Here is a 12,872-nt window from a genome sequence, read left to right as displayed (position 1 = left end):
CCTGCATCCGTAATGGGTCAGCGGTCAAACGACCTCCATTCATCACTGTAAAACGCTCCCTGAAACACTTCAGCGAGCAGGCCTTTCTAATCGACCTGGCCGGGGTATCCTGGAAGGATATTGATCTCATCCCGTCAGTAGAGGATGCCTGGATATTTTTTTTAAATGCCTTCCTAACCATCTTAAATAAACATGCCCCATTCAAGAAATTTAGAACCAGGAACCTATATAGCCCTTGGTTCTCCCCAGACCTGACTGCCCTTAACCAACAAAAAAACATCCTATGGCGTTCTGCATTAGCATCGAACAGACCCCGTGATATGCAGCTGTTCAGGGAAGCTAGAAACCATTATACACAGGCAGTTAGAAAAGCCAAGGCTAGCTTTTTCAAGCAGAAATTTGCTTCCTGCAACACTAACTCAAAAAAGTTCTGGGACACTGTAAAGTCCATGGAGAATAAGAACCCCTCCTCCCAGCTGCCCACTGCACTGAAGATAGGAAACACTGTCACCACTGATAAATCCACCATAATTGAGAATTTCAATAAGCATTTTTCTACGGCTGGCCATGCTTTCCACCTGGCTACTCCTACCCCGGTCAACAGCACTGCACAACAACACAACAACTCGCCCAAGCCTTCCCCATTTCTCCTTCTCCCAAATCTGCTCAGCTGATGTTCTGAATGAGCTACAAAATCTGGACCCCTACAAATCAGCCGGGCTAGACAATCTGGACCCTTTCTTTCTAAAATGATCTGCCAAAATTGTTGCCACCCCTATTACTAGCCTGTTCAACCTCTCTTTCGTGTCGTCTGAGATTCCCAAAGATTGGAAAGCAGCTGCGGTCATCCCCCTCTTCAAAGGGGGTGACACTCTTGACCCAAACTGCTACAGACCTATATCTATCCTACCATGCCTTTCTAAGGTCTTCGAAAGCCAAGTCAACAAACAGATTACCGACCATTTCGAATCTCACCATACCTTCTCTGCTATGCAATCTGGTTTCAGAGCTGGTCATGGGTGCACCTCAGCCACGCTCAAGGTCCTAAATGATATCTTAACCGCCATCGATAAGAAACATTACTGTGCAGCCGTATTCATTGATCTGGCCAAGGCTTTCGACTCTGTCAATCACCACATCCTCATCGGCAGACTCGACAGCCTTGGTTTCTCAAATGATTGCCTTGCCTGGTTCACCAACTACTTCTCTGATAGAGTTCAGTGTGTCAAATCGGAGGGTCTGCTGTCCGGACCTCTGGCAGTCTCTATGGGGGTGCCACAGGGTTCAATTCTTGGACCGACTCTCTTCTCTGTATACATCAATGAGGTCGCTCTTGCTGCTGGTGAGTCTCTGATCCACCTCTACGCAGACGACACCATTCTGTATACTTCTGGCCCTTCTTTGGACACTGTGTTAACAACCCTCCAGGCAAGCTTCAATGCCATACAACTCTCCTTCCGTGGCCTCCAATTGCTCTTAAATACAAGTAAAACTAAATGCATGCTCTTCAACCGATCGCTACCTGTACCTACCCGCCTGTCCAACATTACTACTCTGGACGGCTCCGACTTAGAATACGTGGACAACTACAAATACTTAGGTGTCTGGTTAGACTGTAAACTCTCCTTCCAGACCCATATCAAACATCTCCAATCCAAAGTTAAATCTAGAATTGGCTTCCTATTTCGCAACAAAGCATCCTTCACTCATGCTGCCAAACATACCCTTGTAAAACTGACCATCCTACCAATCCTCGACTTCGGCGATGTCATTTACAAAATAGCCTCCAATACCCTACTCAACAAATTGGATGCAGTCTATCACAGTGCAATCCGTTTTGTCACCAAAGCCCCATATACTACCCACCATTGCGACCTGTACGCTCTCGTTGGCTGGCCCTCGCTTCATACTCGTCGCCAAACCCACTGGCTCCATGTCATCTACAAGACCCTGCTAGGTAAAGTCCCCCCTTATCTCAGTTCGCTGGTCACCATTGCATCTCCCACCTGTAGCACACGCTCCAGCAGGTATATCTCTCTAGTCACCCCCAAAACCAATTCTTTCTTTGGCCGCCTCTCCTTCCAGTTCTCTGCTGCCAATGACTGGAACGAACTACAAAAATCTCTGAAACTGGAAACGCTTATCTCCCTCACTAGCTTTAAGCACCAACTGTCAGAGCAGCTCACAGATTACTGCACCTGTACATAGCCCACCTATAATTTAGCCCAAACAACTACCTCTTTCCCTACTGTATTTAATTTATTTATTTATTTTGCTCCTTTGCACCCCATTATTCTTATTTCTACTTTGCACATTCTCCCATTGCAAATCTACCATTCCAGTGTTTTACTTGCTATATTGTATCTACTTTGCCACCATGGCCTTTTTGCCTTTACCTCCCTTATCTCACCTCATTTGCTCACATCGTATATAGACTTGTTTATACTGTATTATTGACTGTATGTTTGTTTTACTCCATGTGTAACTCTGTGTCGTTGTATGTGTCGAACTGCTTTGCTTTATCTTGGCCAGGTCGCAATTGTAAATGAGAACTTGTTCTCAACTTGCCTACCTGGTTAAATAAAGGTGAAATAAAATAAAATAAATAAATAAAATAAACATGTTTTGGGAATGTCCTGTGGGGTCCCAGTTCTGGTCACATGTTTCGGGAATGTCCTGTGGGGTCCCAGTTCTGGTCACATGTTTCGGGAATGTCCTGTGGGGTCCCAGTTCTGGTCACATATTTCAGATTTCCTTACAAAATGATGGGTTTCCCTGTGAACAAAGATGCACCTTTATTTTTATTGAATGATGACTCTTCACTTGTTCTGCAAATGGTTCAGAACAGAATCATTTATGCGGGGTTAACAGCAGCAAAAAGGTTATCCTTAGTGCTTGGATTACCCCTACAATCCTCTCGTCTCAAACATGAGTACCATATTTTCAAGATATTGTTTGTGTAGAGCGATCAGTGGCCGCTATAACAAAGCTCGGGCAAATCCAGTTGATGCAAGGGATCTATTATGCTAAACTCTATCAGATGTCAACAACTCTTGACCAAGCAATGGACCTACATGGTAGGGGCGTGTGGGGACGACATTTTATTTTCTGACAATAATAAAGTCTTTTTTTTAATTGTAAACTCAACTTCCTTTCTGTATATGTCATATTGTGCACTCAAATAATTGACTTCTGACAGTATGTAAGTATGTTTATTGTAAAAAATAAAATATATATAATATATATACACACACACACACACACACACACACACACACACACACACACACAGAGACACACACACACACAGACACACACACACACAGTTAAAGTCTGAAGTTTATATACACCTTAGCCAATTACATTTGAACTCAGTTTTTCACAATTCCTGACATTTAATCCTAGTAACAATTCCCTGTCTTAGATCAGTTAGGATCACCACTTTATTTTAAGAATGTGAAATGTGAAAGAATAATAGTGGAGAGAATGATTTATTTCAGCTTTTATTTCTTTCATCACATTCTCAGTGGGTCAGAACTTTACATTCACTCAATTAGTATTTGGTAGCATTGCCTTTAAATTGTTTAACTTGGGTCAAATGTTTTGGGTAGCCTTCCACAAGCTTCCCACAATAAGTTTGGTGAATTTTGGCCCATTCCTCCTGACAGAGCTGGTGTAACGGAGTCAGGTTTTTGGCCTCCTTGCCCGCACACGCTTTTTCAGTTCTGCCCACAAATTTTCAATGAGATTGAGGTCAGGGCTTTGTGATGGCCACTCCAATACCTTGACTTTGTTGTTCTTAAGCCGTTTTGCTACAACTTTGGAAGTATGCTTGGGGTCATTGTCCAGTTGGAAGACCCATTGCGACCAATCTTCAACTTCCTGACTGATGTCTTGAGATGTTGCTTCAATATATCCACATAATTGTCCTCCCTCATGAAGGCATCTATTTTCTGAAGTGCACCAGTCCCTCCTGCAGCAAAGCACCCCCACAACACGATGCTGCCACCCCGTGCTTCACGTTTAGGATGGTGTTTTTCGGCTTGCAAGCCTCCCCCTTTTTCCTCCAAACATAACGATGGTCATTATGGCCAAACAGTTCTATTTTTGTTTCATCAGACCAGAGGACATTTCTCCAAAAAGTACAATATTTGTCCCAATATGCAGTTGCAAACCGTCGTCTGGCTTTATGATGGTGGTTTTGGAGCAGTGGCATCTTCCTTGCTGAGTGTCCTTTCAGGTTATGTCAATATAGGACTTGTTTTACTGTGGATATACAGTGGGGCAAAAAAGTATTTAGTCAGCCACCAATTGTGCAAGTTCTCCCACTTAAAAAGATGAGAGGCCTGTAATTTTCATCATGGGTACACTTCAACTATGAGGGAAAAAAATCCAGAAAATCACGTTGTAGGATTTTTAATGAATTTATTTGCAAATGATGGTCAATAACAAAAGTTTATCGCAATACTTTGTTTGCGAGTTTAGTTCACAAATCCAAATTAACGAGGCGCAGGCACTTAGTCCAGACATTCAAAAGTTATATTACAGTTAGTAGAAACATGTCAAACGAAGTATAGAATCAATCTTTAGGATGTTTTTAACAATCTTCAAATAATGTTTCAACCGGACAATTCCTTTGTCTTTAGAAATGAAAAGGAACGCAGCTCACTCTCACGGCCGCACGCATGACTTAGCTCATGGCATTCTGCCAGACCTCTTTAGTCAAACAGCTCTCATTCGCTCCCCCTTCACAGTAGAAGCCTGAAACAAAGTTCTAAAGACTGTTGACATCTAGTGGAATCCTTAGGAAGTGCAATCGGACCACATTTTACACTGTATATTGGGTAGGCAAAGACTTAACCTACAAACCTCAGATTTCCCACTTCTTGGTGGATTTTTTCTCAGGTTTTTGCCTGCCATGAGTTCTGTTATACTCACAGACATCATTCAAACCGTTTTAAAAACGTCAGATTGTTTTCTATCCAAATCTACTAATAATATTGCATATCTTAGCTTCTGGGCCTGAGTAGCAGGCAGTTTACTCTGGGCACCTTATTCATCCAAGCTACTCAATACTGCCCATAAGAAGTTTTAACAAGACATTTGTGAAGTGGTTGAAAAATGAGTTTTAATGACTCCTAAATGTATGTAAACTTCCTCCTTCAACTGTATGTATATATATGTGTGGGGGTGCTTTTCTGTTGACACGGTCAGTGATTTATTTAGAATTCAAGGCACACTTAACCAGCATGACTACCACAGTATTCTGCAGCGAAATGCCATCCCATCTGGTTTGCCCTTAGTGCGACTATCATTTGGACAATGACCCAAAACGCATCTCCAGGCTGTGTAAAGACTATTTGACCAAGAAGGAGAGTGATGGAGTGCTGCATCAGATGACCTGGCCTCCACGATCACCTGACCTCAACCCAATTGAGATTGGTTTGGGATGAGTTGGACCGTAGGATGAAGGAAAAGCAACCATCAAGTGCTAAGCATATGTGGGAACTCTTTCAAGACGGTTGGAAAAGCATTCCTCATGAAGCTGGTTGAGAGAATGCCAAGAGTGTCAAAGGGTGGCTACTTTGAAGAATCTCAAATACATGTATTTGTTATTTCATAGTTTTGATATCTTCACTATTTTTCTACAAAGTAGAAAATAGTAAAAATAAAGAAAAACCTTTGAGTAGGTGTTGTCCAAACCTTTGACTGGTACTGTGTATATATAAGGCACATCTATGGTTCTTCATCTGTAGGGCTCAGTTCTTGTCACCTTTTGCATAAACAAAGTAGCATGTTTTTATTAGTTATGTTTTTTTACAAAATAAATCAAAGATTTCTTCCTGAAACCCAGTCTGAAGCCCCTGTCCAGTAAAATTGTGACCTTTTGGGAAACATTGACCCTAACCTATCACCATCCAGCTAACCAGGAAGTTCCTCCCCTTTTTGCCATCTTTCAGACTCTGATAAGCTGGAGCACCAGCTGGAGGAGGTGGTGACGCTGCGCCAGGACTTCGAGAGCTCCTCCTCCAAGCTGAAGACCCTGGACAAGCAGGTCAAAGCCCTTGGACTAGAGAAGGAGGAAATCCACAAGGTAACATCACTCTTCTCCCCCCCCCCCCCCCTGACCTTCAAACCCACCCCCCTACCCCAGGCTCATTTTTATTAGTGCACACCATGCGTTTGTTATTGGACAAGTTCAGGCAGCCATAGAAACCCACCATTTTCACATTTTGGTGTGGAGCTGGAGATGATGAATTTGTTCGGTGCTAATTATCTATGTACGTTTTTAGTGTCAGTCGAGCTTATAATTGGTAGTTCACTGATTACTTTTTATTTCTCTCCCGATTCCTCTCCTCTCATCCTCCTTTCTCTCTCTTTCTCTCATGCTTTCGCTCCCTCTCCTCATTTCATCTACTCACCTTTCATTCTGTCTGGCTCTGTCTGTTTCTCTCTCACCATCTCTCCTGCCTCCTCTGATCTCTCTCTTTTCTTTTGCTGCCCTCTCACTCCCTCCCACCCTTCCTCCTCTGCTCTCTTTTCTTTTGCTGCCCTCTCACTCCCTCCCACCCTTCCTCCTCTGCTCTCTCCTGACTCTTTTCTTTCTCTCCATTTCCCTCCTCTCTCACCTACCCACCCACCCTTTCACTCAACCTTTCTCTCCCTTCCATCTCTTCCCCATCTACAACCTACCTCTCCCAAATCTCACCCTCCTTTCTCATTCTCTTCCTCCCTTATCTACTCTCTCCACCTCTCTCTCACCCCCATGCTTCCCCTCTCCTTCTCCACCAACAGCAACTGGTGGAGTCCCTGGAGCGCCTCAAGTCCCAGACCAAGGAGCTGAAGGAGGCCCATAGCCAGCGGAAACTGGCCCTTCAGGAGTTCTCTGAGCTAAGTGAACGCATGGCCGAGCTGCGTTCCACCAAGCAGCGCCTCTCGCGCCAGCTCCGCGACAAGGAGGAGGAGATGGATGCTGCTGTGCAGAAGGTGGACGCAATGCGCCAGGACATCCGCAAGACTGAGAAGGCTCGCAAGGAGGTGAGACGTAAAAGTGACTAGCGTGCTGCTCACTAATGCTAACACTTAAAGTGCTAGCATTTAGCTTGCTAAGTAACAATTTGCTTGGTTTTGCTTTATAACACTTAGCTCGCTAACAGTTTGCTTGCTAACCTTTACCTTGCTAGTACTTAGATTGCTAACTCTTAGCTTGCTAACGTTTATCTTGTTTGCTTGCTAAGTCCTTGCTTGCTAGCATCAATAATGGTGGATAATTTAAGAGTTCACTCAGGCCATTTACTGTTGAAAATAATTGTCAAGGTTCCTGTCTTTGTAAGTGGTCGTTTTCTCTCGTGAGTATACTTTCCCGTGTGAGCTCACGGTTCCTTCATTATCTCTGGCATGCTCACGCGAGAGAGGGAACAGCTGCTTCTGGTCAACTTATTGTCCCCACCACGCTCGCCCCACCCACCCCATCCTGACCAGAAACAATTTGCCAGTGAGATGTCTCCTTTCTCTATAGTCTCTGGGACACCACCTCTGCAGGTCAGGGGCAATAAGCAAACCAGAGTGGCCCTGCCCCGACCTGAAAACATTTAGGAGGTGGAGGTTTCGCTTTCTCTACCATCTCTGGTAACATTTGGCTTGCTAAGTCTTAACTTACTAACATTAAGTTCACTAACACTTAGCATGCTAACAATTGTGGATAAAGTTAGCATGCCGGAGGTGGAATGGCAATGTGTTAGCAACATTATGCAAATTAGCAATGTTTAGCTTTCTGTGATGAGGGCATAATTGAGTGTATTGGTTGTGGTTGATATGTGTATTATTAACTGTGTGTGTGTGCTTATGTGACTGTGTCTATACAAGAATACCAGACTCTAAACCTCAACACACAACCTGTTTTAGTGCTATGGCTCCTCCTGCCGTTCAGAAAGCACAAACCAACTTCTCTCCCCTTGTCACGCCCTGACCATAGAGATGTTTATTCTCTATGTTGGTTAGGTCGGGTGTGATTAAGGTGAATTATATATCTATGTTGGCCTGGTATGGTTCCCAATCAGAGGCAGCTGTTTATCGTTGTCTCTGATTGGGGATCATATTTAAGTAGACATTACCCCATTGTGCTTTGTGGGATCTTGTCTATGTATAGTTGCCTGCGAGCACTTCCTGAGCTTCACGTTTCGTTTAGCGTTTTTTTTGTTTTCTTTGAGTTTCACTTCCTAATAAAGAGGATGGAACCATACCACGCTGCATCTTGGTCCACTCATAATAACGATCGTGACACCTCTCCAGCTGTATCTTTTATCATCAGCTTTTTATCTATTTGTTTATTTCTCCATCTGAATGTCAGAATCCCCTTAACCTCTCTGGGATATGTGGGACGCTAGCGTCTCACCTGGCCAAAAGCCAGGGAGAATGTAGAGCGCCAAATTCAAATAAATTACTATAAAAATCTAACTAATCAAGCTACACTTGTTGTGAATCCAGGCAACATGTCAGATTTCAAAAAGGCTTTTCAGCGAAAGTAAACAATGCTATTATCTGAGGATACCACCTCCGTAAACAAAGAGAGAAAAGCATATTTCAACCCTGGAGGCGCAACACAGAACGCAGAAATAAAAATATAAAACATGCCTTACCTTTGACGAGCTTCTTCTGTTGGCACTCCAATATGTCCCATAAAAATCACAAATGGTCCTTTTGTTCGATTAATTCCGTCGATATATATCCAAAATGTCCATTTATTTGGTGCGTTTGATCCAGAAAAACACCTGTTCCAAGTTGCGCAACGTGACTACAAAATATCTCAAAAGTTACCTGTGAACTTTACTCTATGCAAACGGAACGACTCTCTGTTTGCGTCTCTCTCTACACAGTTCTACGTACCTAAGTGCTGCTGAATTTTTGGAACGGACCGTATAAGATACACCATAGCTCAGTTTGCATAGAGTTTGTAGAGCCCTTTTAGGGGTTAGGAAACATAATACACACACTGCCAAAACAACCCAGGGTTGTATCTCAGTAGTCCTAAAATAGCGTCCTCCACCTCCACTGACATTGAAGAACTAGGCAGGTTAAAGCGAATTCCTAGAAGGCTTCCTCCATATTGCTTTGGCCTTGCCTGTGTTTTTAGATTAGTGCAGATGGAGAGTTTAGACTATTGGCATGCACCCTCAGGCCTTCCCCGAGATGTGCGCTAACAGAGTCCACATGGGTTTTGTGACCCCAGCTGAAGTTAATGGGGCCAGGGAGGGTGATAGACCAATGTCTCATCTCCTCACCATCTCCCAAATACTGTTCATTCATATTCACAGTACTGGTATGCATAATGCCAATACACATATTTACTCAATACATGCCCATGAATGTTTGGTGTGGTTCAGAATGAGAACGTGGTATATGTGTGCATAAATATTTCCTGGTGGAAGGATATAAAACTCTGTGTGTATGTTGACGTTAACCTCTGCTTTGTCTCAATGTGTTTGTGTGTTAGCTGGAGGCCCAGTTGGAGGATGCCAAGGCGGAGGCATCTAAGCAGCGTAAGCTGCGCGAGCACAGCGAGGTCTACTCCAAACAGCTGGAGATGGAACTGGAGATCCTCAAGGTCAGAGTTCACACTCTCTCCTTTTCATTGATGTTCCTGTGCCCTTTCACATTCTCTCCCCTCTCCCTCCTCTACCTGTCTCAACTCTCCTCTCCCTACCCCTACTAGTACCTCTCCTTCTCCCCACCTACCTCTTTCTCCTTTCCCTGCTGTGCTTCCCTTTTCCAGCCTTTTCCCTATCCTCGTACTCTCTCCCCTATCCCGTACTCTCTCCCCTATCCCCCTGCTCTCCCTTTCATTCTCTTTCCCCTCCCCCACTTCCTCGCTCTCTCCACTATCCCTGTACTCTCTCCCCTATCCCCCTGCTCTATCTTTTTCCTTCTCCCCTCCCTTCCCCCCAGCTAGCTGAGGGGTCTTCCCTCTGGCATGGCTATATATAGTTGTGTGTGTGTGTTTGTTGTGGTTGGCGGCAATGGGTCTAGACTAACAGCTGGCCCCCATAGAGCATTATGGAGGCTTGACTGGGTTGCATTAGAGCAAGGTTTATGGCCTGGCATGCGAAACTACTTTACTGTATATACTTCTTATCTAAACCAGGGCTGACTTATCTAAACCAGGGCTGGATTGGGAGGTCCCTTGGCTTCCCTGAAGCAAGGCAATAATGATGAGAGAAAAAATGAGAAGCATTTCAGACATTCTTGTCTGTTGTTTTTGTGACGTTGCTAGCCTGTCACTTTGTCCACCCCATTTTCAGATTTTTTCCTTTTCAACAGGGGTTCAAACTGTAGAACCCAGTTCCTACATTTGAATATAAAAATTGATTTTATCCAACAAAACAATGCTACATTTTATCTCTGGGACCCTCAGGATGACAAATCAGAGCAAGATTACTGAATGTAAGTACATTATTTACCCTCAGAGATGAATATATCACACCAGTTGCCGTGATAAGTGTTGTTGTACACTCTCCTCAAACAATAGCATGGTAGTTTTTTATTGTGAAAGCTATTGTAAATTGAACAAAGCAGTTAGATTAACAAGAATTTAAGCGTTCTGCCCATGTCCTGGAAAGTTTGTTACTTACATCATTCTAGTCACAATAGCACACGTATGCAACAACCGTCCCGGTATAGGGACACCGATCCCGTAGATCCTTAACCTCTCTGGGATGTGTGGGACGGTAGCGTCCCACCGCGCCAACAGCCAGTGAAAGTGCAGGGCGCCAAATTCAAAACAACAAAAATCTCATAATTACAATTCCTCAAGCATACAAGTATTTTACACCATTTTAAAGATACAATTCTCGTTAATCCAGCCACAGTCTCTGATTTCAAAAAGGCTTTACAGAGAAAGCACCACAAACGATTATATTAGGTCACCACCAACTCACAGAAAAACAGCCATTTTTCCAGCCAAAGAGCAGAGTCACAAAAAGCAGAAATAGAGAAAATTAATCACTAACCTTTGATGATCTTCATCAGATGACACTCATAGGACTTCATGTTACACAATACATGTATGTTTTGTTCGATAAAGTGCATACTTTTACCAAAAAATGTAATTTTACATTGGCGCGTTACGTTCAGTAGTTCTAAAACATGCAGTGATTTTGCAGAGAGCCACATCTATTTACAGAAATACTCATTATAAATGTTGATGAAAAATACAAGTGTTATACATGGAATTAGAGATATACTTCTCCTTAATGCAACCGCTGTGTCAGATTTCAAAAAAACTTTACGGAAAAAGCAAACCATGCAATAATCTGAGTACAGCGTTCAGACAACAAAGCAGCCAAAAAGATATCCGCCATATTGGGTAGCCAACATTAGTCATAAATAGCATTATAAATATTCACTTACCTTTGATGATCTTCATCAGAATGCACTCCCAGGAATCACAGTTCCCAATAAATGTTTGTTTTGTTCGATAATGTCCATTTATGTCCAAATAGCTTCTTTTGTTAGTGCGTTTGGTAAACAAATCCAAAAGCGCGTTCAGGTCCAGCCGAACGTCGGACGAAAAGTTAAAAAAGTTATGTTACAGCCCGTAGAAACTTGTCAAACTAAGTATAGAATCAATCTTTAGGATGTTTTTATCATACATCTTCAATAATTTTCCAACCGGAGAATTCCTATGCCTGTAGAAAAGCAATGGAACGAGAGCTAACTCTCTCGTGACCGCGCCTCAGAGCATGTGGCACTCTGCCAGACACCTGACTCATTCCTCTCTCATTCGGTCCTACTTCACAGTAGAAGCCTCAAACAAAGTTCTAAAGACTGTTGACATCTAGTGGAAGCCTTAGGGAGTGCAATATAACCAATATCCCAATGTATCTACAATAAGGGCTGAGTTAAAAACTACAAGCCTCAGATTTTTTTCTCAGGTTTTCGCCTGCCATATGAGTTCTGTTATACTCAGACATCATTCTAACAGTTTTAGAAACTTCAGTGTTTTCTATCCAATACTACTAATAATATGCATATATTAGCATCTGGGACAGAGTAGCAGGCAGTTTACTCTGGGCACCTTATTCATCCAAGCTACTCAAACCTGCCCCCCTGTCACCAAGAAGTTAAGAGGATTTATAAACTTTCTCTTTTTCATGTTGTACATTTTTTGTTTATTTGCCATTTCTCTCGCTTCCTCCCCCCAGGTGAAGCAGCTGGGCAGCGCGCGCGGCAGCGGAAGCAGCAGCCCAGGGCTGCTTCAGGAGCTGTCCAAGGTAAAGTCGGAGCTGGACAAGAAGGTGCTGTCCTACGAGGAGGAGCTGGTACGCCGCGAGGCCTCCCACACCAGCGAGCTCAAGGGTCTCCGGAAGGAGCTCCACGACTCAGAGGGCCAGCAGCTCTCCCTTAACAAGGAGCTGCTCGTACTCAAGGACAAGCTGGAGAAAGCCAAGAAAGAGAGGTGGGTTTAGGATAGGCTTTTCCAAGAGCAAGAGGTGGGTTAGGATAGTAGAGGTTTAGCTAGGACAGGTTTTAATAGCATAGGCTTTGTCGAGAGTGAGAGGTGGGCTAGGCTATCATCCACTATAATTATTTATACCCATTGATTCTTGGAGAATATAACTTGTGAGCTCAGTTCAACTGTTGTCCCCCATCAGAACCCCAAATATAAACTTGTTTTACTCCAACCTTTTGTAAGCAACCTAATTATAAACGAGTACTACAGCTTCAAAACAAGCCTTTCATTTCGAGCTCATATGAACCGTCTATAGATGTAAGAGGGGCTACATTTGCCCTGTCCCCAAGCTGTTTAACCTCTAGCGTCGAGCAAACCCGTATCCGGGAGCGTAATCATAGCCTCAAGCTCATTACCATAACGC

At 43.4% G+C, this 12,872-nt stretch overlaps 1 protein-coding gene across 4 annotated transcripts in view; it reads left to right on the top strand.

The window, feature by feature from the left end:
- Nucleotides 1–12,872, top strand: part of LOC139406952 (serine/threonine-protein kinase MRCK beta-like) — a 164,385-nt gene that overhangs the window by 90,518 nt on the left and 60,995 nt on the right. For all 4 annotated transcript variants that reach the window (XM_071150147.1, XM_071150146.1, XM_071150148.1 and 1 more), the window contains exons 11-14: nt 5,961–6,094; nt 6,796–7,038; nt 9,494–9,604; nt 12,201–12,454. In XM_071150147.1, coding sequence (XP_071006248.1) covers nt 5,961–6,094; nt 6,796–7,038; nt 9,494–9,604; nt 12,201–12,454 — 742 coding nt within the window. The remainder of the gene's footprint in view (nt 1–5,960; nt 6,095–6,795; nt 7,039–9,493; nt 9,605–12,200; nt 12,455–12,872) is intronic.

The sequence above is a fragment of the Oncorhynchus clarkii genome, chromosome 4, assembly GCF_045791955.1.
Source record: "Oncorhynchus clarkii lewisi isolate Uvic-CL-2024 chromosome 4, UVic_Ocla_1.0, whole genome shotgun sequence".
Taxonomy (NCBI): domain Eukaryota; kingdom Metazoa; phylum Chordata; class Actinopteri; order Salmoniformes; family Salmonidae; genus Oncorhynchus; species Oncorhynchus clarkii.
This window is presented reverse-complemented; position numbering and strand designations above follow the sequence as displayed.